General features: G+C 33.4%; 2 protein-coding genes across 2 annotated transcripts; both read right to left on the reverse strand.

The window, feature by feature from the left end:
* Window positions 1-10420: 10420 nt before the first annotated feature.
* On the reverse strand, window positions 10421-12932 carry HELRODRAFT_178699 (hypothetical protein; the record flags this gene model as incomplete). Its single annotated transcript, XM_009026783.1, has 3 exons — window positions 10421-10552; window positions 12205-12379; window positions 12922-12932. The coding sequence occupies 3 exons, from the start codon at window positions 12930-12932 to the stop codon at window positions 10421-10423; spliced, it is 318 nt and encodes a 105-aa protein (XP_009025031.1).
* Window positions 12933-14417: 1485 nt separating this feature from the next.
* Window positions 14418-19257, reverse strand: HELRODRAFT_178700 (hypothetical protein; the record flags this gene model as incomplete). Its single annotated transcript, XM_009026784.1, has 5 exons — window positions 14418-14544; window positions 16043-16216; window positions 16473-16495; window positions 18420-18564; window positions 19205-19257. 5 exons carry the CDS (start codon window positions 19255-19257, stop codon window positions 14418-14420), a joined length of 522 nt encoding a protein of 173 aa, XP_009025032.1.
* Window positions 19258-27559: the final 8302 nt, after the last annotated feature.

The following is a 27559-nucleotide window of genomic DNA, read 5'->3' on the forward strand; positions in this document are numbered from 1 at the left end:
ACAACATCTGAAAAATGTTTAGGAGTGAATTTAAATAAATAAATAACTAAATAATTAAATGAATAAATAAATAAATAAATAATTAAATAAATAATTAAACAAATGAATAAATAAATAAATAAATAAATAAATAATTAAATAATTAAATAAATAATTAAATAATTAAATAAATAATTAAATAAATAAATAATTAAATAAATAATTAAATAAATAGTGAACTGCATGTTTTCAATGTTCTACTAACTTGATTCCGACGATACAAACAATGAATGCTCCCTAGTGTCGCAGATTGCTAGCATCCTCTCAAGATTGAACATCCTCTCATCCTCTCATCAACTGGACACTAACACGCTCCGAATTTCTGAAATGTTTATCCACTTTTTTAGTACAGACTGCACAAATAGGACGTGGTTATTAATTTTTAAAATGAATCCCTAATGTATAAAAATTTTGTCTTCACATCTGTCAATATGAATATATTCTGTGTAAGATTACTTGTCGTTCTGTTGATGATTTTTCGAGTAGACCTTAAAATTAAATCTTGAGTCGTCTTTTGTCGGCTGTTTTTAAATCACGCCACATCAGAAGAATTTTTAATTAATGTTTATGTTTCGTTGGGCATGTGTCTGTGGTTGTGTGTGTGTTTGTGTTGTTGCGTGTGTGGTGGTGTGTGTTTGTGTGTGCTTGTGTTGTTGCGTGTGTGGCGGTGTGTGTGTATGTGTGTGTAATATTTATGCATATTAAATGTTTGTGCCGCCTAATGTTGTTTCAAGACATTAAAAATTTTGTATAGAAGATGTTGGTCATTTTATTTGAGTTACTTTAGGTTCTCTTGAGTTCGGTTGAGTAATTTTGGGTCTCGTTAGATTATGTTGAGTTGTTCCTCCACTAAGTCTAAAAGTAATTTTTTGATATTTATTCGTTATGTCTTAACTAACTTCCTTTAGATTTAATATAGCAGGTATTTATAACCCTAAAAAACAATTAATATTCTTTTTATTATTATCTTACCTGACTTTCATCTTTTTCAATTTTATTTCATATTCTTTTGTAGTCTTGTTTTTATGTTTAATTATAATATTTTTTTTCAACTTAACGACATTGCTAAATGTCTTTACTTCTTCTCGCTCATAACTGAAATATTTATGCTTCTATTCATGACTCAACTCTTCTTTTTTTTAACTTGTTACTTCATTAGTCCCCTCTAGTATTAAAGAGGGTGAAACTTTCAACTCCACCACTCGTCCATCTGTTTGTGTCTCTTATCTCTTCTCCTCATATATCTCCAAACCATATTTCCTTACACCGGCTACTTTGAGAAGAGCCGTCAACTTCAGCAAAAAATAAAAAAATTTAATTAATTAAGTGAAGTTTCGTTTTTATTTGGATTGACTTTCAGTTAGGCGTAGTGCTGGATTGGAAAATGAAATCCTTCAAAAGTGTCACGTTTGATTAAACCATATTTATTTTTATTTATTTATTATTTATTTATTATTTTTATTATTTTTGGTTTAAATGTGGCAAAACCTGCTATATCGACTAACAATCACACAAGTTCTATATCTATCCTTATGAGCCAAATGCAACTTAAACAATTTTATTCATTAAATTGTTTTTTCTTAGTTTTAAAACAAAAATGTTTCAACGTCTCTTCGCTTTCAAACACAATTACACGAAATCTGAAGCCGTTAAAACTGCGTGCAAGTTTGATTACGGAGACAAACACGAACAATAATTAAATGAAACGAGTGCAAACACATGCCAGTGCATGTGAGTCAGACAGCCAAAGAGTTTGACTGCCCGTCCGATATCCACTTGATAATAAAATCATCGCATTAAACAAGCTTTCTGCTTGCTGCATTCAATTGCCACTTTGCTAATAGACGAGCGTTTCACGATTCCCGTTAAATGTAAGGACATTGTGTCAAAATACTTGGGCGTGTGTGTCGCAACAAACCAGAGTGCCTCCTCAACATATTAGCTGGTTCCGCGTGAAGATGGTTGTCAACGCTGATTAGAATCAGTTGGCTTATTGTGTGCATTTAATTTGTGCTTTCCTTAAATGAATGCTGACCTCACTGGGCTTGATTAATCTTCGCATAATTCAACTTCCTCCGCGCTTTCTATCAAGCTCTGCATCACTTCGGACTAATTTAGATATTTTTATTTTTGGTACACGGTCAAAATAAAACATTACCTTTTTGTTAGTTTCGTCGTAATGCTGTAAAAAACAAATACATGTTAACTTTACATTTCATGCTTTTTGAAGCGCTGTTAATTATTATTTTCATCTGCCTGCGTGTGTGCAATTTCATGCATGTTGAATTTTTTTGCCTGAGCTTATGGCTCTGTCTGAGTCTTAAGACTCTTAACAGATGATTACTGCATTGTTGATAATTTTCATAAATGTGGCAAAAAATTTCAATTTTTAAGTTAGAAATTTTTTATTTTTCTAAATGTTTTTTAAAGTATGTCAATTATTTTGTACCGCGGATTATTTTTAAAGAGTTGCTCCACACTATCTCAAAATAAAATTTCTAATGTATAAAACAGGACTGTCTCTAATTTTGAAACAAATTTTCTATCCTGATGTTTTTTTCTCCACGCAATTTTTTTATGATCATTAATACTTTCTAAAAAAGGTTTTTAATTCCCCATTCAAAATACTTTATTAATTTTATTAACACGCAATTTTATTTTATCCAATTATTTGAAGTTGAAAAATTTTGTTGATTAATTTAACAATTTTTTTTAATTCCATATGGTTCTTCAAGTGAACTTTTACAGTTCAGCATAAATAAATGCGTGATTATGCATTATGGATGTAATAACAATGCAAATTTGAAATGGAACACGCAAACATTAAGGCAGCAAATAAAGCAAATTAAGTGATAAATAACCTCAAAAAATCATTTGCTCATTTTAATTGCAAGTTAATGAGAAATTTGTACTACCTTTTGTCGGCTTTTACTTGAGTTTGCTGTGCTAGTTTGGTCTTCAGTACCCAAAAGTGACTGTCATCTACTTGAAAGAGTGCAACATCGCTCTAATAAAATGATTCCGTCAATCAGAAATCTAAGTTACGAAGAGCGCCTTGAAGTGCCACAATTAACCGCTAAAGTCAAAAAAAGACAAAAAGGTGATACGATTCTTAATGCATGATGTAGAAAAATTCGATAGAGGAAATCGTTTTCGTATAGTTCGACACCACGTTAGGGAACACCATTTTAAATACTATAAAGAGATAACCAAAAAACGGCAGAGACAAGTATGTTTTAACAGCAAATCTTTAGAATTCATTGCCAACTAATCTAGTGGAAGCACCTACAGTAGACAGCTGACAACGTAATCACAGTCTTCAATGAACTCTACTACTACTGTTACACCTTTTTATACCATTAAGTATTATCTACATTTTTTTCATATCATACTTTCATACACAGTCAGTGTCATTTATTTACATAAATTTTTTCGGTGGTTAAGATTTTAAGATAAGCTAAAAACTTTTATTTTTTGCTCATTCTACATTTTTGAGTTACATGTTTACATTAAGCCAGTATTTTTGATACAAATTGGACAACAAATTCCGATCTTAAGAAAAGGGCTTCTGCATTTTGAACAATGTTTCATGTGTATATTTTGTGAAATTTAATTTTACTCTTACATGAAAAATCTATTGTGGAGTCCCTTAGTACATAGACCACTGCGCAAGGGTTTTCAGGGCTCCTGTCCCACCCTACATAGGTTTCTGTACAACGCTTGCACGCGCATGATCTTCCATTCCTCTCATGCACAACTGCAGACACGCACCATGGCATAATAAGACGAACGCAGAGAAATAAGCATAAAAATAAAAATTCAATCGTAAAACACTCGAATGTTTATAGAGGCCATAAATCCGGCAACAAAAATTTACGACCCCGAAGAAAAATAAACATATCAAAATGAGGCACTCAAAGTCAGATGAATGGAATTCTTAATTTTTCCTTTAGAAATAAATAAAGTATCGAGAGACAGAAAATAAATTTTTATGCAATTTTCATAAAATATATTGAATTAATGAGGGAGATTTCTGAGTGGATTGTAAAAGTTGGCTGGATGCATAAAAACTCCACTGGCCGGCTCGATGTAGGAAGCAATATTAAAGATGCTTACTGATGAGTTATGTATTTGAAATACCAGCTCCGCCACAAATCATCATCATCGTCGTTATCATCATTATCATCATCGTCGTCATAATCATCATCATCCTTCTCTACAGATTCTTTTGTATTTTTATGTATTATTGATATTATGTAAGCCTTTTAAACTATATATTGTGGTTCTATGCAGCCGGTATTGTTAAATACCTGAATTCGCTTATATCTAAATTATTTCCAATACTTGAACAATATTCTAACAATATATGCTAGCATTTATTAAAACTCTTAAAATACAAAATAAACGAAGAAAAAAAAGTCAAAAAATTATAAAAATTGGCAAAATGGACAAGCTTCGGCTGTACTGTACATATACTAAAATTGGAACAATACAGAGAAGATTAGCATGGCCCCTTTGCAAGGATGACACGCAAATTCGTGAAAAAGAAGAATAACTTGAGAGATTGTTTAACGGTGGTTGCAAATAGTAAGGATTCAAATGAACTGCGTTGCTTCCATATAAACAACAAGGAAGAGGATGAGAAGGTGGAAAAGAATAACCTTTTCGTTTATTTGTGAAAACATCAAATACTTGTTTTCATGTGAAATCAATATGGTTTCGCTTAAAAAAGGAGTCATTGTAGATGGTAAATTGAAGTTCATTAGTCATGTTTTGAAAGTAGAAAGCGGACTCTAAGCTAAGTGTTACTGCTAGAAATTTCAGGTATCTTTCAGACAAAACTTTGGTAACTTTATACAAGTCATTGGTAAGGTTGCACATAGAGTACGGTGTCCATGTATGAAATCCTTACAGAGTCGGTTTGCTAGAGGAGCTGGAACAAATTCAGCAAAGGGCAACGCGTGTGAGAACATCCTGCAGAGGTCTCCGTACGAGAACCGGTTGAGGGAATTGGAGTTGCCATCTCTGGTCTATCTGGTCTACAGACATTTAAGAACCGATCTTATTTTGCCATATAGAACGATACATAGTCAGCTCTCTGCCGATGTTGTCCCTACGTTACTGTTGGCACACGATGTTTGCACAAGGAGCCATAACTTCAAGCTAACTAGAGGTTCTAGCCATAAAAACTGCCGTAAATTTTTTTCTCGAATTGATTGGTGAAAAAATAGAACAAACTGTCTTTGGCCGTTGCTAATGCCATTTCCTCTCACAAACGCACGCACACACACAGACACACACATTCAATCACACACACATATGCACGCACACACACCGAAACACACACACATTCATTCACACACACACATTCACTCTTTCACACGCGCGCTCACACACACACGTACATACATATACATATATAACAATGAATCACTCAAAAATTTTAGGAAAGTTTCCTTTCAGCAGTATGTTGAAAAAAAGTTGGCAGACTGTGTGCATGTTGTATGCATTCGGTAGGAACTCATCAATGAGATGCATGGCGCCCGAGTGTTTGTCATCGGTGGCATTGAATAAAATTGACCGTGACGTGCCTGCAAATACAGTTTTCAAATTATTCTTTTTAAAGTTGGTAACGATTGTAAAATAGTTTGATATACTCTTACGTAAATTATGGATTTTATGGGTGATAGTAAAAGTTGGGTATAATCCATTTAAAAAAGCATATAATTATTTTATCCGATATTTATTTAGTTATGTAGAATAGGCGTTCGTTTATCTGTTGCCACTATGAAGCATGCAGTTTTTCTCTCTTTGATTTAAAAATAAAAAACTCAATTATTAAAATTTATGTACGAAATCTATAAGTTACTACTATCATAAATCATGAAATGCTTCACTAATTATAATATTAATATTGAACAATTAAAAAAATGTGTATATATATATATATCTTTTGTGAACCATTTTAAAAATTGAATGTTTTTAAATCTTCAATTTTTGTAGGACAATTCATTTTCAGATTGTATGTATTTATAACATAGAAGTTTTTTTAAAAATTAGTGAAAGAAATATGCTGCCTGTAGACTAACGATGTAAACGACTTTTAATGTGAATTGTCGTTAAATCAGCCCTACTGAATGTTCCTCTTCTTTTGATTTAGTAATGCCATTTATATACACTGATATTTTACTTGTAGATTTTTAATTTCGTTACGTTATTAAATGAAGATCATTGATATTTTATTTTCACCTATGTGTTATATTAAAATTTTGATAAGAATTGCGGTTCTACTGATGGCTTATAAGACTGATGTGAAATATAATATGTTAGGTACAGTGGAGGATCTAGTTGTGATTAATTATTGTATTAAAAGTCAGTAAAAGTCAATGTTTTCACAGAAAAAGCACCGCTTTTTAAAGAGAAAGGTGGCCAGCCTAATTTTGATCACATGTTGGGCCTCCCCGTCAAAGTTGTCAAGATCCGCCGTAATTTGTAATTTTTGACAGACATTGTTGTCCTGTTATGTCTTGGTAAGACGTTCAAAAGATCTGCAAGTTTTTATGCTTCGCCACACTAGAGTGACATGGAGCATTGCCAACATCAATCATTAAATGAAAATTTATTAAATGAATATTTATATTGACATTTTCCTTGACATTCTTTCTCAGATTTCAACTTTTTCAACAATAAATGTACCTACTCAATTCTTCAAAACCTCTAGCCCATCATTGACAATATAACATGCCACACTATCACCAAATTAGGACTCCTTATTTTGAGACACACAGTTTGTAGTGTGCTGCAAAAAATTGCTTTTTTAATAAAAAAAACTCAATGCTTCGTATCTTAATCACTCATCTATCAATTCAATTTAAACACCTTCTTGTTTAATTTTTTTCTGACTTGTATAAATGAATAATTGTTTGTAAATATGTGCAAAGATTAGTTTTTAATTTCTTCGTATGCGTAACGAGTACTCGAGCGAATGCGGCTTATGGGCGGAACATACTGGAACGTGTATATTTTCAATAGAACATGCACGGATGGCCATCGCTACATACAGGCGAGGAGCAGTGCATGTATTACGTCCAGTAAAATGTCTCTCGTGTTGTCATATTCACTAAACGGTTTGCATTGTTTCGCGATTTTTTGGCGGCCACGTTTTGCATCTCTAAATTTTTGTTGTTGTAACTCCTCACTGCTTCTCCCTGGCATAAAATATATGAATTTATTGACATCAGGATACTGCTTTAAAAAATAATTCCATCCTAGTAACAAACACACAAATGTTGAATTATAAAATGCTTCTATACAAATATTTGCTTCAATCAAATCGAACTTAAATATATTCTCTGAAAATGTTGGAAGCGCTGTTTGCGAGTTATCAGCCAACGTAGAAAAGTTAGTAAATATATGTGATTATTTTTGAATATGTTACAAGAAAAGTTTTGTTATTAACAATACTTTGACTTCACACCCTGACCTTGCTACCTCATTTAATTCGGCCTCAAAGGGTTCAGCATTTGAATTTCATTTCAGCTCCTCCCTCTAAAATTTGTCATCTGATTTAATAAGAAGGTTGACCAATTTAAGTGAACAATTTTTTTTCACAAAACTGATTGTGAGCTTGAGATGCTGTAAATCTGAAGTACTGGAAAAATTTTTTAAAATGTTTGTGACTGAACATATCGCGTTTTTTTAAACAGTAAAATATTTCACGAAACTGTTTGTCGCAGATCAAATATTCATTAAAGCTCAAAAACTTTTCACTTTAATTCTGAGTTATTTTATTTGGGGAGTACATTTTGAATGAAGCTCTAAAAAGCGCCAAACATTAAAACAAGCGTAGTTGGATGTGTCGGGGCAGCTCATAAATGATTCAACCATGCTGTTTGGTTATTGTTTATTATTTTTATAAGAACGTTGAAAAAATTGAAAAAAGTTGAAAATGTTGTTCATGGAGAGGACTCAAAATTTTAACTAAAGATGATTTCATGTGGCGTTCTGACGTCAACTGAGTACAAATTAAACTTGCTGATGGGTTAATTACAATATAATGGATAATAAGAATTTATAAAAAGTACCAGTCTGTTTTTTTGTGGCTTGCGATACCCACGGTGAATGATGCAAACATGATGATGGCGTGTCGTCATTACGACCCATCTTCACGCGAATTAATGTTTGCACTTCTTTAACTAACCTCTGGAAGTTTATTGCAGTTAAGTTGGGGCTGTGTGAATTATCCAAAGTTCACCAGTTTAGACACGCAACGCAGTTGATAGTGAGAACAAGCACAGAAATTTGTGCATTTTGATATAATTTTTATTATAGCGATGAATTTCATTCCTTATACAAATTGTCACATTTCACAAAAATGCACATATTCAAAACTTAATTGCTCTGCAAGCCATTTCGAAACATGAGTATTAAAACAGACTGGATGTAAGCACTCCTTTAAACATCATAAAATGAGTTAAACCATGACAACCCTCTTTTTAATATCGGCTTGACACTTTGAACATCTTTATAGCAATCTCATCTTGTCATTAAATTTAATTATTGCTACCTTCAAAAGATTTCCAGTGTTTTAATTTCGTTTGCAATCAACATTGAATAAAAAAGTTGAATTTCTTTGAAACAAAATAATATTTTACCGTCTGGTCATGCTAAACCTTTTTATGGATTACTTCAATTTTTAATTTATTTCAATGCTGAGCACATTGTTTTTTAACGTAAGTTTGAAATCTTTGAATTTTAAAGTTTAAATTGCGAAATATCCTTTGTTGATGTTGTTCGTGCCTTCCTCACGTTCCAATTTTTCCATCCATTCATTTAATACCTGGATTCAAACTGGATTCATTACCACGCTACATCAAGCATTTAAAAAATGGTCGTGTTGTCAGCTAATAAAAAGCTTTTTCTCAAAACTATTTCTCCAAAAGCAAAAATATCTTTCATTTTAATTCTATAAAAAGTGTAATAGAATTTTTAAATTAAAAATCTTTTTCAGAGATAACTTTGTAATTATCAGTTTGAAAACCCAAAATACATTCTCTTTAAAAGAAAAGTATTCAGTGCATCGACTCGTTTGACAAACGACAACTGTTTTTTTAAACAATTTTATTTCATGAAGCGTAAAAACAAAACATGAAAAGGGATTCTAAAAAAGAAAATAAAATTCTAAATAATATAGAACCCTTAAAGGGCTAGAAAGTATTTAGCACGGAATTTTTTGACATTTGTTCACATCACGAAACCATGCTCCTCTTATCATTGGCATCTGTCCGCACTACAAATCAATTTTTATCTAACTCATCTCAAAAAATTTATGTGATTTTTTTAATTTATATAGTTCATTTCATAAAAATCCAATTTGTGTTTCAATAATTTTAATTCTCAAAGTTTCTCTTTCTAATCCAACTGAAGCTTTTTTGATTGAAAACTAAACGATTGTTTAACGAATAAAAAACGCGTGTATGTAGAAACCTGAGCATAACGAGCATTCAGCAAGACTCTTCAGAGGAAGAGTTTCCGTCAACGAGTGTTAAGCCCTTTAAATTCCTGACACTCTCGAGAAACAGGGCCACATCCAGACTGCTTCTGGAAATCAAACTAGGGCAACGAAAAATCCGATTTCACAAAAATTATTCGAGGTAAAATTCGCAATAATTACAAGAATACTAGAACAAATAAACAATTAATACGGTTCTAAGATATTAAAATAAATCCAAAAACACCGATCATAACAATTCATAAAATGTTTGCTGGTCGGATATTTCTTTTTTAACAAATTTTGTCGTTATAAAAATTTTTTTTTCGCTATAAAGAAAAAGTTTTGTATGTAAAATTCCAATAGACAAAAAAATTGTTATACAGAGATTTTCGTTGTAGAGAAGTTTGCTATAAAGAGGTTCGACTGAAATTGTAAGCCGATTTGTTGCAGGATTTCCCATGAGTTGATTTCAGAAGTTGACTTCAGAAGTTGACTTCAGAAGTTTACTCTTCATTTTTTTGCTTGTTGGAGGCTGAGGAGAGCATTTTTCAGACGTTTCTTCAAGTTACTCATGTCGTTGAGTTTGCTAGATGGGCAGGTAGATCAGACTTCTTAAATTTAAGCAGCTGAGATTGAAACCTTTTCTTGCCGAAATGAAAAAGTTTTGAAATTCGAAATTACTCGATCATCGTGCTATGTCATGTTATAATATCATGCTATATTAATGTAATGTTATTAAAAGTACTGCGCTGTTAGAGAAATCACATAAGGTAGAGGAACAGTGAATGGTTTTTTTTTATTTAAATTGTTTATAAAAATTTCCGGCTGATGTTTGTTTGGAAAGGCAGGCAGCGACAAAAGTTTAGCATGCACCTGTTGGCAATTATTTCAAGACACTGTGAGGCCTGCTGTCAATTTCCTGTCTTCCGAATCACACTTTTTGGAATGTTCTGTGTCGACACAAAAAATTAATTTGTTTTTCGATGGGATTTGATGTTTCAATTTCTGATTTGATGTGCCCTTCCGGTTGAGTTATAATAAATTAAAATTATTTCATCTTATTTTGTTACAATCGTCATAAAACATTCAGCCAAGTGGTGTGAGCATAATAACTACACTGAAAATGTCCCATGAGAATTATTTTTCGTTAAGAATTTTTTCAATTTTTAATTTTAGTCAAATTTTATTTGATTTAAACATTTACAATTCATGTCAATAAAAAAAAACCATCTGTCTGTAACGAACCGTTGAATGAAGTTTCTGGTTGAACCGATTTGCCCGAAGCATGCATGCACGGGTCTCAGTCTTCGTCTCCAATTTGGGAAGATATGAAATTAAACTTTAAATTAAATTTTACTAACAAAATTTTAAACAATGTTTCATTGCATGTATTAGTTATGGAAACTTTAAAATTAATAAATAAACTAAATTTGTGCTAAATGACTAAACTCTAAAAAATCTCAAGTTTATTAAATTTAGAATAAATCCTGAACGTAGGTTATTTAGACGATGAAAAAATATTTTATTTAAAATGTTAAACCAACAGAGCAAAAAAAAGAATGAAAAATATTCTACCATAAACTCGAAGGAAAGGAACATGTACATACAACATTCAGCATAAACTCATAAACTCGTTGAAGAGCCACTCAGTTATTGAACATGACAACCGCTTTTGGATTGGATAAAAATTATTCTACATTTTAAAAATTTTTATAAATTAAATTTTACTCATTTTAGAAATAAAATACCGACGTGTAATTCAATATATTCAAAAATGTGCGTCTCAACAAAAACATCAATTCTTCGCTAACAACAGCACCAGAACAACATACAAACCTCATAATAGAAAAAAACACCAACAACAACAACGACAAAGCATCATATAAAATTGTTTTCATATTATTCCATTAACTGTCAATACAAAACAATTAGGAGTCTAAAATGACCAATAGAATGATTTCATGCAACTTTCTAAGGTTCATGCTAAGGTTCGAACTCTATCAATCCTCATACCGAGAAACCAATAGCAACAACATTACAAACACCAATGACAACAATTGCAATATTAAAAAACGTCAACATCATAAACTGCATTTAAAGCATTCTACCACGACGGCAAGCACATGAGGAGACAATAACAACAACATCAACTTTATCAACAATTTCCACATCAACAACAATAACAACATCATCAACAACATCAACAAAAACAACAACATCAACAGCAATAACAACATCATCAACAACATCAACAAAAACAACAACATCAACAACAACAACAACGTCGACAACGTCAAAGAAACAAATCACAACATTCCAACAAAATCAAATTGATAAGCATGAAGAAGATAGGAAGGACGCTATCTTCACCAGCATCATCACCAACATCATCAACATCATCACCAACACTATCGTCAATTTTACCATCATCATTATCATCATCATCATCGTCATCATCATCATCATCATCATCATCATCGTTACCTTTCTCCTCAATGCCAACATCATCATCAAGAGCATCACCAACAAGATACATCATCTTCTTCCTCCTCTTCCCCAATTGCATCACAACTCTGAGCAGCAGCAGCAGCAGTAGCAGCAGCAGCAGCAGCAACCACTCATCAGGTATTCATTTTTTTTCATGCAAATTCAATAACTGAACACGAGTGAACGTGAATTTGGATGTGGAGAACGTTGATGAATCCGAAGGCTTTTTTGCTGTCGCATTGATACCTCCTCGCATTAATACTGAATTTGTGGGACAATGTAAACATAATTGTACATCCCGTCGTGGCGCATACCTCACACACCTCATAAGAAGTTTGTCGCAACCTATGTATGTAACTGCTGGTCATTGATTTAGATTTAAGTCAATTTTTGCTTTAATAGAGAAAAATTTGAGTTTTTTGCAGTTTTTTATGAGATAGATTTTTAATCTTAAGCTGATTTGTTAGAAAACCCGTTCTAGTTCAACAGCGATTATTTTGTCTAATTTTTTAAAGTTTTTTTTCTCACAGGTGTGTTTCGCCGTGTTAACTTTCGACTGGTTTCAAAATGTAAATATAGCAGACGCACGTTGAGAGATTTTTTAGAAATTAGCAGATTTTAGTTATGTACTAACCGATTTCAAATTAAATAACCAGCTAACATTTCAAAACTGCCATTAAGGAATTTTACATTTAACTCATTTTAAAAACATTTGCGAACACGCGTAACTCATGTGATTTTTCTGAATTTCAAATAATTAATATAGTAAGAATTCCACTTGAATGTTTCAACTGAACTGCTCGTGAAATGATTTTCATTGGAGTGTAACTATCTAAATGGAAGGAAAAATAACCAGGCATGAAGTAGAATAGTTATAATTGTGTTAGAGGGCGATCACTAACATGACGAACATTTTATTATAGCCCGATAGTTAGAAAGCAAAAGCATGAGTAGACTGACTGATGTGTGTGTCTGTGTACGTGATTCTTAACGAGAGGTGAAGAAGAGTTAACAAGCAAGAAAAATCTAATTAGCGACCCTATTTAAGGTTCAGCTTGTAATGTTTGCCTGAATGAACATTATGATGTTTGCTTGGATGAACATTGCAAACAATTTTGTTTGTTCATTCTCTGCCTCGATGCTTCGTATGTCATCTCACTGAAACAGTAGAAATCATTCTTGAAATGTCAGTTTGACTATCAAATGTTTTATATACTATCGAAATACGTTAAGCAGTTGAAATAATTTGGATCTATTTATGCGTGTTGCCAGTTAATAGGGCAGGCACTTAAATGTTAAAACTGATTTATAAATATTATTTTAGACTGTCTTGGATATTATCGAATATTTTGAATATAATTCCATTAATGATGATAATAATAATAAGAATAATAATAATGATGATGATGATGGTGAGGAGAATGATGACGATGGTGGTAATGATGATGATGGTGATGATAATAATATTGATAATAAGGACGATGATGATGATGATAGCAACTTTGAAAATTAGATGATGACAAGGACGACGATGATGTAGTGTAGATACAATACATAGAGGATGATGATTATTCCAAAATGGATTTCAATTGAATTTTTCAATTTTAGTGTTTGGAATTCGGTATTGAGTAGAGTGAAAGAATTTAAATTAAATTGAATTCTGTCACGATTGTTCCAGGATCACTTCATTACTGGCCTGCATTCGAGTTATCATGCAACTATGTTCCCTAGGTCGAATAAGGAAATATCAGTAGGTCTTTTAACTGGATATTTCTGGATATTTAAGTAGCCTTTTCACCATCTGCGAGTCAATTAATTTCGTTATTGTTGTTATTTCAACTATTATTTAATCAATCGTTTAATTATTTGCTTGTTCACGTTTACTGTTGTGATGGTTGTTTATTAACTTTTGATCCAATAAGTGTTTTGAACGGCTTAGTGGTATTTTTGGTTTTTTTTCGTTTTTTATGAAAACAAATTTGTATATGTAGTAAGAGAAAGTTGTTTCATAGAGAACTTCATCAAACAGTAATACACAAAGCAAGTTTAAATGGATCCTGTTGAAAACTTAAATGAATGATTGATCTGTGTCGGTTAGGTAGATAGGTAGGTTGGTAGGTAGGTAAGTAGGTAGGTAGGTAGGTAGGAAGGTAGGTAGGTAGGTAGGAAGGTAGGGAGGTAGGTAGGTAGGTAGGTAGGTAGGAAGGTAGGTAGGTAGGTAGGTAGGTAGGTAGGTAGGTAGGTAGGTAGGTAGGTAGATAGGTAGGTAGGTAGATAGGTAAGTAGGTAGGTAGGTAGGTAGGTAGGTAGGTGATTAAGTAGGTAGTTAGTTTCAGAATGTTTTTCAACTTTTTAATTTGATACTTTTTCAAACAATTTGGTGAAACCTTTCGAAAGCTCAACTCTCAATTATTGGATGAATGATTTTCATGATGTTTGATTGATGCTTGGCTGATGAATCATCCCAGTCATTAGGAGTGCCATGCCTCGCTTGGTGCGGTGTGATGACCTTCTCCGAATGCTGCCTGTCCGAATGATTTTACGTGCGCGTCATGTTCTACATACACTATATCGCCGATCAGATAAAATTAAAATAGAAAATTTTGCAACTAAACTGACCAACCTAACGCCACTATACTTTGTTGATTTAGAATAGGACAGTGGTCTCCAGCGCGGATCTAGGTGGAAGGGGGCAGTATTTTTATTCAAAGTCTGTAAAACTCAATTTTTACATGAAAAAACGTCGTTTTAAGTAAAAAATCAACCAAAATTTAATTGACGTAATAAACCAAAAAGGTTGCCAGCGTAATTTTGGCCACATTAGCATAAATTTGGTTAGTTACTTGCTTCAATTTGTCTCAATTAATTGCCAAATTTTAAATTGTGCCCCCCATCCATGCCAAAGTGGTCTCGATCCGCTACTGATAATTTTTAGTAAGAAGAAGTAAGTGACCAAACTTTAAAAAAAAAGTGATTTAACGTTAAAAAGAATGACAAAACTTTAAAAGGAATGAGCAAAGAGTGAATGCATCACACTGGATGTGATGCATTGTGTTTTCAGAGAATGACTTCTGATGTTCAAGCAAGTGTAAATAAATAATTTGGTAGATGAAAATTTCGAAACATTCATACTTTTTTCCTAGTTTGAATTATAAAAAGCCCATTTTATTATTTCTCAGGTAACAAAACAAAAATAAAAAACGAAATTGACACAACATAAAAATTAATGTCTTTGAAATCAAAGTTTTGGCTCCTTAATAAAAAATGTTGCATTCTTAACAAAAATGTCGGAACTATTTAAAAAAGTGTTAGTGTTGCTTAAATTTTCAACAGCAAACATAATATCTTGTTGAAAAATTCTTAACACAAAAATATTTCTTGAAAAATAATGATTAAAAATAATGTTGGTTGTTCATTACAATCACGTAATTGTATAAATGCTTTTTAGTGAAACATTAAGAGGGCAGTATATTATTTTAAATATTAACGTTCCTTTCAACTAATAAAATTTGAAAAACATGACTTTAATGATGAAATGAAACAACATCAACAACCACAAAGAAAACTAAGAAAAGTAAACATTAACAAGATTCAAATGTACATAACGAACAAAAACTACAGCAACAACAACAACAACAACAACGCAACAACAACAGCAACAACAACAACAACGCAACAACAACGCAACAACAACAACAATGCAACAACAGCAGCAGCAACAACAACAACAACAACAACAGCAGCAGCAACAATAACAACGCAACAACAACAACAAAAACAACGCAACAACAACAACAAAAACAACGCAACAACAACAAAAACAACGCAACAACAACGCATCAACACTTTCTTTTGTAGAAAGTAGCGCACGAAACGTTGACTTACTGTTGGCATAATCTGGTTATTAGGTGTTTAGAATGACCCTAAAAACAATATGTCCGTCGTTAAAAGAAAGAGAATGTCGGTGTTTAAGCTGGGTCGTTAAAATTTATGCCCCCTCATCATATCATTCGCTGATCTCACGCGAGGCGAGTGTGGCTGGCGTGTGTCCTTCCATATTTGACGCTGCGCTGTCGCGAAACTTTTGCGTCGATGCGTTGTTTGCGTTCATAGTTGTTGTTGTTGTTGTTCGTGTTGTTTTTGCCACAGTTCTTCTTGATGTTGTAGTTTTTGTTGTTGTCGTAGCAGTTGTTGTGGCTGTGTGCATGTGTGATCATTTGATGTTTTTGAAAATCGCCAAATTTTTTTTACAGATGACGCACCTTTGTTTTCTAAGCAATTTCAATCACTTTCACGAGGGTTTTACATCAACCTTCCCTCTCCTACTTATTTTCATACTATCAAAAATTTGTTTTTTTCTTAAAATTTTCCATTGATAGTCTTAAAACAAACATTTTCGCCCAAAAATAACATTGAACGGAAAATAACATTTGATGGTAAGAGAATAACTTACCTCTTTTTAATGCCGACATAAACCTGTGGAGTGGACCGCAAAGACAACAACAGTAATATTATCCGCACACACGCACGCACACACGCGCACACACAAAACAGACACACACACACACACACACACACAATAGACAAACACACACGAAAACACACAACACACACAAACACACACACAACAGACAAATACACAACACACACACACGCACACAACAGACACACACACACACGCTTAACAATAACACACATGCATCAGTTATTTTTAATAACATACTTGTTTAGCGAGGCTTTTTAAACATAAAAAAGCAACCCTCTTAAGCACGGTTTTGTTTGGAATTAGTGAACCAAGGAGTCATTAGTGCAATTTAATCTGTTGAGAATCTTATGAAGGAGCCGTTGATGGTGAAACTTATTAAGACACAGAAAACATTTCTTCCACACTGACTGGAGTTTTATCACATTCCTTCCGACTCCAAGCATTTTTTTTATCATCAATCGCGCAGACTTCGTAGAATTTATCTGAAGTGAAATCTGTCGAACGTTCTGTGGCCGCTAACGATTTTTGTCAGTTGTTATCAAGTTAGGCATGCTTATTAACGCCAACAGGATTTCATGACCATCATCGTCATCATCATCGTCGTCATCCACATCATCATCATCGTTATTCATCTCCACCAATGTTTATCACGGGTACCATCATTATCCTAATAGCCACGATATCATCATCGTCACCGTTATCAAATATTTCATCATCTACATCACATACTTCGTCATCATCATCATTGTCAGCATGATCACTACCGTCATCATCATCATCATCACCATCACCATCCTCCTCCTCATCATTATAATCATCATCATCGTCGTCATCGTCATCACCATCGTCACGACCAGCTAACAGAAAAAATAGGTGATAGATTTTTTTACACCACCACCAGCCTCTCACCACCACCGACCACCATTACCGACCACCACTACCGACCACCCATCAAATATTGCGGACGCAACATAATAGCAAGTTGCCTCAATATTTACAACTCTGATAACATTGAATGGCGACTGAACATTACGCCAACAATGCCCTCTCGGCAGATGCACTCCTCCTAAACAATCAACAAATTTTTTTTTTTTTTTTTTTTGTTATTCTTTAAAAATTAGAATCAGACGTACAAATTTGCTTGCTCTTCAACAGCAAAACTTAAAAAAGTAGACAAGGCAAAGCGAAAGAAAATATTTGCAAGAAATCTTTCCCAGAGATAGTAAAAAAAAAGAGGCATATCGTGTGAGTACTACCTGAAGACATTAATGAGATATTTTACGACGCAAATTTTTCCTTCACGTACACAAACATTCATGTGCGTTGTACGTATTCACACATGCATCAACAATCACAATGATATATGTATATGTATTCATATGTGTGTGTGTATATATAATATAAGTGTGTGTGTGTGTATGTGTGTGTGTGTGTGTAAGTGCGTGTGTGTTAGAGAGAACTGGAAAAAAGGTAAGAGAATGAGAGAGAGAGAGAGGGAGAGAAAGAGAAATTTACTCTACGAGGTATGCATGCAGGTGTATAATTGTTGAAGGAGTAGTTGGGTAGTAATGATTTATGGAGTGTTGCAGGCCAAATAACGAGGAGGCTGGAGGGAGGGGGGACCATGGAGAGTGGGGTATCATGGGACATCGAAGGTAGGTTGATATGACAATAATTAAACAAAATGTACTCATCAAACGTAAAGAAAGTTTATGTTCGTCACTTCAATCTCAAACACATCTTCTTATTAAAATAATTTTTCAGTCTTGAGTTTTCAAACTTTTTTGCGCGGTACCCCAAAAATTTACTAAAAAAATTTAGTGCCCGCATTTGTTCGAAAAACAGTTAACGACTCTTTTCTGGCGGTTTTATCAAACAATTATCGATTTTTCTTATTTTTCTATTCTCACATACCGTTTTTACTAAATATTTAACTCTCCGCCTAAAGCCCCATTGCCCTTTCAAAAATGAAATTGCCCCAATGTGGCGCATTGAAAAACTTGCAGTTGAAGAATGAGGACAATCCCACCAAACATGAATTGCTGCGACGATTTTTGAACTGGTGTAAATGTTGAATTTTTTTGTTATTTCAATGTTTCTTTCAGGTTTAAACAACAAATAACATTGCAAAATTTTGGTCAATTATGGATAGGAGTGAATAATTAATAATAATCTGGACAATGAAGAGCAATGCAGATGTGCATGTATGTGACACCCAAATATTGCACTTAGAATTCAATTTGGCATCCTTTATTTTTATGTATTTCGATAATAAATGCATATTCCACATTTGTTACAGGATGAAGGTCTAACTCTAAATATGCTTTGCTCGGGGCACTACCAAGGAAAGCATATTTATGGAAAAGATATGACTATATCATTTCCATAAAGACGTACTATTTACTAGTAAGGTTAGGCCCAATCTAGCCTCACATGCCCACATTCCAAGTAATAATATTGAAGTATTTTATAAAGTCATGAAAAATAAAGCTACTAATGACGTTGGCTTGATAGCAATCGACAGCATGCCATGCCTTCTTCATAACATGCACATATGCAGTAAGAGATCAACATTTTACAAATTTTGAATAATTGAATTTTATTTTTAAATGCGTCCTTATACAATGAAAGCATCTTTGATGAACTAATAACTAAATATATTCATTGCTAACAAATCATTAAGTAAAATAACTCATCACCATGCAAGCAAAATATCTCCAACTTTCAAACAACTCAAATTTGTAGGAACCATTTTGCAAAACGTTTGTCAAGTTTCCTAACAGACAATAAAAGATAACAAATGGTGGTGTCAGCTAAAATTATGATGATGTACGCTTGAAAGCCAATTAGGAAGGAAAAAGTGCTGTAGATGCTTTGCTGTAGACGACATATGTTCACTTCACGCAAAATAATATTTTGTTTTCATTTTTTCATTAATTTTTATTTTATTTTTTTTGTTTATTCTGTTGAATAATTTTCCAAATTTTTTTCACACTGTTTATAAATTTCAAACGTTTTTTTATTCCTTCAATTTTTGCGTCAGTTTTAATACGCAGTGGAGCTCTTTCAAAACTGTAAGTCACAGATCCTAGACATCAAGATGTTTGCAACACTCGACCAAATGAACAAATGCAGAGCACCGTTGTTTCCAATCAGACGAACGTATGCACGCACTGATGAACATGCGAACAAGTGAACACACGAGTGTTGTGCGCGTACAGTACAATGTACGTTGCGGATAAATGCAGTTGCACAAATTTATGGAGCTGATTGATCCCACACCGCCACCCTCTTCAACGTCAAATTATCCTTTATTGCCATCAGTAATTCATCAATTTGCTTCTTAATGTTCCTCCATTACCTAAATAAACACATTTCTGCACACATAATTAGTCGGTAGGTGTCAGGCACACGCCCATACAGACCAACATGCCTACCTGTTTTGTACATCAACATACATACATACATACATACATACATACATACATACATACATACATACATACATACATACATACATACATACATACATACATACATACATACATACATACATACATACATACATACATACATACATACATACATACATACATACATACATACATACATACATACATACATACATACATACATACATACATACATACATACATACATACATACATGCTCATACTCATACATATTAATATAAACGTTCATAGGTTTTATGAAAACCCAATATGCACACACGCACTGATAAACAATTTTTTAAAGATTCACACAAACCACACACACACACACACACACACACACACACACACACACACACACACACACACATACATACACACACAAAAACAAACAAACAAACAAAATCATCTGCTCTCTGCGAAGTTCAATTAATTTGATACCTAGATAGATGTGACTGATTGTTGAGAGGATCTGCATGTTGCTCAGCCTCAAATGCATCCTTTGATCTAGTTCGTAAGAGAAATTCTCCAGCTATTGTTAAATTGCTTATTAAAAAAAATTTTTTGAATAATTGTAATTAAAACAAACAATCACAGTTGACGTTTTTACATAAAAAATCGGACAAATTAAAACGGTGCTGAATTTTGCATAAAGTCTCTCAAATATGCCATTCATCCGCATGTGACTGCGTGAGGTTCTATGGTTGAATTATCTGGCGTTAACTATTTATTTATTTCTTTTTTTTATTTATTTACTTCTTAAATGATTTAGAATTTAAAATTTAGACATTTTTTTGAAATGAAATGTTGATCAACTTATAAAATAGCCAAGAAAAAACGCAAATGCAGTGAAAGTGGATTGCAACGAATTCGCCACAAAACTTCAAAATGACGGTCACATGCGTCAGAAACTTTCAAATGTTCCTCTCGCATATGTTTAGTTTTTTTTAAGAGCAGAAAACATGCAAAAGAACAGTAATAACGTGCAGAGGATTTACAATAGCATGCATCATGTAGCATGTGACAGATAGTTCCTGCTTTGTTTCTTTCCTTGGCCATACATTTGTCTGCAGGCTGCCATTTTTTCCTCTCCATCATTCCTTCGTCAGCTCGTTTGTCCTCCATTATTTCAGATCATCGTGCTGAAACTCCGTGCTAAACATTTTTTAGGTCATTCATTCATTATTTATATTGGGGAAAAGTTTGAAAAAACTATTTTGCGTTCAGGCATTGTTTGAAATGTTGATGAAAGTATAAAATTCTATGAAAATTGAATTTTTTCCTAGCTTTGTTAGTATTTGAAAATTTATTTTAAATGGAAGTTTGGCATTTCTTATGCTCTTTTCGGCTTCAACTGTATTTTTATAAAAAATTTTCTTTCTGACGGCAAGTTGAAAATTTGTGTTTGTGGCAAGGCTGAATTAATTAAAACCACAAACCTTGTATGGGTGTGAGACCTCCTGTATAGGTTTGAAACTCCGTTGTATGGCTGGAGAGTGGAGATTCCCTAGTCTCCGCGTTTCTGGTGGTTGTAATTATTGGTTTTATAACAGAGCCCTTGAAAATATCCACATTTTTGTTGTCATTCACTTTTATATACAATATTTAATTTTTTACTTTCATTCTCAAGAGAATAAATATTTTAAAGAAATTTTTTGTTACTAAGCTGGATAACAAAAAATGGGAAATAAAAAGCAGAGGACAAAGAGCAAGCACACAACCACGGTAAACGCAACATAATATCTGCAATTTTTTAACGCCATAGAAACAGTTTTTTTTAATTGTAAAAAAATTTTTATATATTTTTCACAATAACTGATGATCGCCTCCTCCATTCATCCGCATCTACCTAAAAACAAACTAAAAATGTTTCTCGAAATTGAAAGTTATCGCTTCATGGCATGCACTCATTTTTATTTGCAAACATGAATTACAACTCGTACAACTCCGCGTCTGCACTAGCAAATAGTTTTGAAATACACCCCCAATAAAATACACCCCCAATCATAAAAACATCAATGCCTCTCGCCATAAAACAGAGCATAACATTTTATTGTTAATTGTCCTCCATTCTAGGCATTGATATGGACATGTTTATTGCACTGCTACAAGCTTGCGAATGTTTGCATGTTCGTCCGTCTGCGCATAATGCAACGCAACACAACATCACGTAATGTATCGTAACAGCATGTAACATAACGTAACATAAAGTAACGTAATTTTACATAACGTAATGTAACAACACACAATAAGCGGACACAAAAAAATAGTCATCTACATGCCTATATATTTTTGCAATAGCAATAAAAAATGTAATCAAATATAGAATAAAAGTTACCATCAATTTAGTCTTTCATAAATGTATCTACCACAACTGCAACAGTTCATCAAGCTGTCAACATCAACGGAGGAAGAAGTTTTCCGAAGAGAAGAATTCTTTCCGAACTCCCCGAAATGGAGTGATGTGGTTCCGACCACAGTCATTGGTTGTGCACTTTTAATCTACAAACAAACCTAGAGGTGTTAGCACAGAATTTTAAAACTTTAAAAAAAGAAATTTTTTTTTATCAACAAACAAACCTAGATGGAAGTCCTCTACATTTCACACCAGTTAATTGACACGTGTTAGGATTCTGCCACCTTGCCAACCATAAGTTCGCGCTACATTCCAGGTGAATTCAGATTAGTTCAAATTAGACATATAATCTAATCCTTGGGTATATGTTTGCAATTTTTTAGATAAGACCAAACTAAAAAGTGCCGAAGTTAATAATTTTTTTTTGCGAATGCGATTAATTAATTTTTAAATTTTATAGAATTCTGAAATGCTCGCTAAGAATTATTAAACATTTTATGACTCCTAATTAGATATTTGTTAGAAAATTAATTACCATCCAAGCAAGCGCTTATTACAAGACTAATGTCATCCAGTATTTATTACCGAAAGAATTTATGTTTGATTAGCCGCCGCTTGCCATCAACCTTAATTTTAATTTCATTACAAACTCACTGAAACATTTTTTAATTTTATAAAATGATACTACATCGTGTTAATCTAATGTAAATAATAATAATGTAAATATATTATTTCGTGTGTTTGTTTCAAATGATGAATGCTTGTTAAGTCTTAAGTTTGTGACCCATACAGTTGCAATTAAAATCCGTCCCACAAGGACCGTAACATTCACATCTTATGACGTACGCACGCATTTGCATGTGTCTCCAACCATGCACATGGTTGGAGACACATGCACAGAAAACCTCTAAATGTTTCCGAGTTGTTGATGGATAGCGTTTAAAGAAGATTAACACGTGTGAGTTTAGTTGCAGATGTCATTATTAAGCTTGAGCACATTTGCGAGTAATTTTTCTGAATAGACATTTTTTGATGGTCTCAATGGAAATTTATTGTTATAAATATTTCACAGAGAACCTATCGTGCCGGATGTTATCCTCTAAATATTTAACGTAATTTTTTGTAAGCCCACAAGTATTTCTGCAATAGAAACTTTCATCCCATCACAAGGAGAAGTTTGTTTGATGAGAAGGTGTTGATTGTCTGTTGTAACGTTTGACGAGTGGTCCTGCGTGAATCGAACATCATCGAATGCTCGCTTACGGCCTTTTGAAAGTTAATCTTCTTCTTTCAACCCGTCAGCTTAAAAAATTCGTTTCATTTTTTACGTTTAATGTTTAAATTAGCAAAACTCTATAAACAAAATAACAAATACACAAAGTTGTATGATGTTTTTCAAGACATTTCTATTATGAATATTTTGTTGAGAAATGAATAAAAGTGCGTTGACGTAAACTGATATGATCTTGGGAGCTTACACAAGGACTTACATAAACAAGGTCTGAAGAATTTCGTCGCTTGAATGTTCTGCGCCTTTTGTAGTTTTATTCGTCTGAAAAACAATTTTGAGTGAAATAAAACAAATGCCAAATAAAAATTTTTGCCAAAAAAATAGTAAAGAAGTTATCCTGGCAATAAAGCACGCAACATCATTGTTTTGTTTTGCTTCGTGTTGCGGCGACTCCATTTTTCCTGAAAAATGTTGAAAATGAATAGTTTGTGTTTGTCGATTCTTGGTGTTGCATGTTGTTGTTCGATGCTGCTACATGTTGTTGTGTGTTGTGATTTTGTATGCTGCTGTTCCATTGCTCAGCATTTTCCATTTAAAATTATTTATAAGAATTCCTTCTCCACAGATATTAACTAGCAATTTAAATACATAAAAAACCTACGGAAGTGTTTCTTTGAGAAGGAGAACAAGAGCAGCTGGGATGGCGTTTTCATAGTAACAGAACGAAAATGAAGCCAACTGGTTATGTTCACAGCAGGAAAAGTTATATCAATCAGTGAGATATGATGAAAATACGTTGGCTAGTTTGTTGATTATTGCAGAAATAGATTTTTGTTAGTAAGAAAAATTGGAAAAAGAATGAAAGAAGCGAACGCTGAGCACTTCAAAACATGAACAAACAGAACCGAATTATTTGAAGTGTCACGCGGCAGATTTACCCTGCTGACGTGCGCGCAAGTTCATTTCGGTGTCGATGAAACATACATTTCCAGGAAATTTTCGCTATTGTTATAAATGTTGTTATTGCAGAAAAAGAATTTGCACGATATTTTAATTCAACTTGTTTTGCAAAGCTCTTCACTGCACAGTGCACAAGCCTAAACATCACGTTCATGGAAAACTTTAAATAAAAACAAGAACTACAAATACAGAACTGAATAAAATGATAATTATAATGATAACATACCTCTCATTTGCACATGCTGTGAAGTTTATATTCATATTTGTAAGCAAAAAAGTCCCAGAAATGCTCTGGAAAAGTTGCCAGAACAAAAAACTTCGACATTTAAAAAACAACTCGTAATTTATTTTAAATATGCAAGAAGAGGCAAGGAAGAGGAGTGATAAATGTTGCGCATTGAAACAAGTTGATGTGATTTTAATGCCTTTGTGAAGTTCCAGCCAGCCAGCGACGTTACAGAAAAATAACATTGAACTAATCTGGCAAGCGATCAATCAACGACATTCAGCGAGCAATCTTTCTTGGTCTTATTATTAGTGATCATTGAGCTGGAATGTGGAAGCATCTCTCGCATTTGTCCGCAGGCATTCACTCTCTCTCTCTTCTCTCTATCTCTTTTTTCTTTCTTTGCCTCTTTCTCTCTTAATTCCTCCTCTCTTCGCATCCTTATCTCATTTTCTTCTTCACACGTGCATGTTCCACTCTGTATTCTGATTACTCATTTTTAATTTGTCTTCATCATCCTACTACAACTTTATAATTCTGTACATTATGTTACATATGTTTCGAATTTTTAAATTTTCAAAAATAAGTTGCTTATCAGAATAACAGGTCAGCTTCATTTATACAATATTATTCAATGGAAAGTACTTCAAATTTGTAGTCCAATATAAAAAGCAGCGTCTCCTTCAACCAGCCCGTGATGATAAAATAGTCAACAAAGCCAACTTCGAAACCAAAAATATCTATAACAATTTACGCTTAGGAACATTTTAATCACACAAACATTATCACCGAGAACCAACCAACCAACCAACCATCCAACCAACCATCCATTTCCGCTTCAGCTCCACCACATGAAACATATAACATTCAACATATCCTTATACTAGATTTTAAATTTCATAATGAATATATAAGGATTAGGTTGTTTGGGAAATTTTGAACTTGTAGTCTCATGTAACATAAATTTATTTATTAACTTAGTGCCTCTGAAACTTTACAAAATAATTTTTTAAACGTTTTGATGGTTTCAAAGTACTCTATCGCAACAACAACATCATCATCATCATCAGCAGCAGCAGCAGCAACAACAACAACAGCAATCCCTCACCATCACCATGAACAACAAATAATACACGACACTAACTCGACATGTTTAAAGAAGACGGCCTTCTTATCGTCGCATCATCGCAAAATCAAACACGTGCTAACCAAATTCAGACCTAAATTTATAACGGACAACGGCTTCTTTAAATTAGAAAATGGAGCACAAAATTAAATTTGAATTTAAATAAACGTTACACACACACACCCACACCCAAACACACACACACACACACATACACACACATACACACGCACACACAAGCACACACATGCACATATATAACACAAAGGTAACAAAAATTATAGACTATAAAATAATTAATATGAAAGTTTACGCCAGTCTAAATAAAAGGATAAAGACTTTGAAAGAGTACAGTAAAAAATGTGTACATAGAAGGAAATAAGGATGAGCTAGAGAGAGGCAGAGTCAAGTAGCGCTTGTGCATCAGCCAGCTGTTAGCGTTTTATACTGGGAGCTTAACGAGCCGAACTCTCTAGACCTATTTAAAGTCAATAACCATTTGATAATGGGCTCCGTAAGAATACGTTGTTTCGATGACGATAATGATAACAATTTGATCGCAATTTGATAGGAAACTTGATGGCAGTTTGATAAAAAGATGATAAAAATTTGAAAGCAATTTAATGACGACCGGTCAGTTGTAAAGGTTTGCACTACTTTTGCAGTCAAACCACGTGGTCCATGAAAGCAGACATCGGAACTTAAGTGACAACGAACATCGCCATAAACTACACCAACTACGCTAATAAAAGAACAACTACTACAACAACAACACCAACAATTTGGACGGTGCAACAACAACGAGTTTAATAACAACTAGTTCAGCAACAACAAAAAACTACAACTGCCACATCACCGACAATTTAAACATAAACGAATCAAAAAACGAGTACAACCCAGCAACATCACAAACCTAAGCAGTAGTAGCACATGAGCACAAATTATTTCAACAGCAGCCAGAACACAAACCACCTCACAACAGCCAAACAACAACACCGACCGATGTACAACGATAACATGGAACGGCGTGAGACTTTGAAGAACTTTCTCTAGCAGTTTCGATCATACGCTGCTGAACATTTTATAACGATCAATCAACATTACTTTCGTCATCATCATCGTCATCATCATCGTCATCATCATCGTCATCATCATCGTCATCATTATAATCATCAACATCATCTTTCATCGTCATTTGAATTATCCAATCACCATCAATACATCTGCACCTTCACTATCAATTCATCTTTGTTATTATCATAGAACGTGTACCATATTCTGCACATTCCCACCACCACCACCAATACCACCACCACCAACAACAACATTATCATCATCATGAATATGATGATTACCATCATCAACAAAAACAACATCAACTTCTACGTTTTTAATGAAACTTTAATTTTTTCCAAAATTTGTTAGCTGACTCAATAAACTTTCCACTTAAACTACCTTTCGTTTGCTTGACTCTCCAGATCCAACAACTGATGACCCTGGCTTTATAGAATTTCATCGCACGCAACACGATTTGTACATAACTCATTTTCATTTTATTCATTTCAAAACTCAGAACAGAAGCCCATTGTAGGCTTGTATGGTCAAACAAAAACCACAAATAAAAAAAAACAATTAAAAAGTCACTAAAATATGGAAAACGTCAAATGAAATTTTCGAAAGTTGAACCAACTGAAGATTGAAAC

Source organism: Helobdella robusta (genome assembly GCF_000326865.2).
Source record: "Helobdella robusta unplaced genomic scaffold HELROscaffold_49, whole genome shotgun sequence".
NCBI classification, from domain to species: Eukaryota; Metazoa; Annelida; class Clitellata; order Rhynchobdellida; family Glossiphoniidae; genus Helobdella; species Helobdella robusta.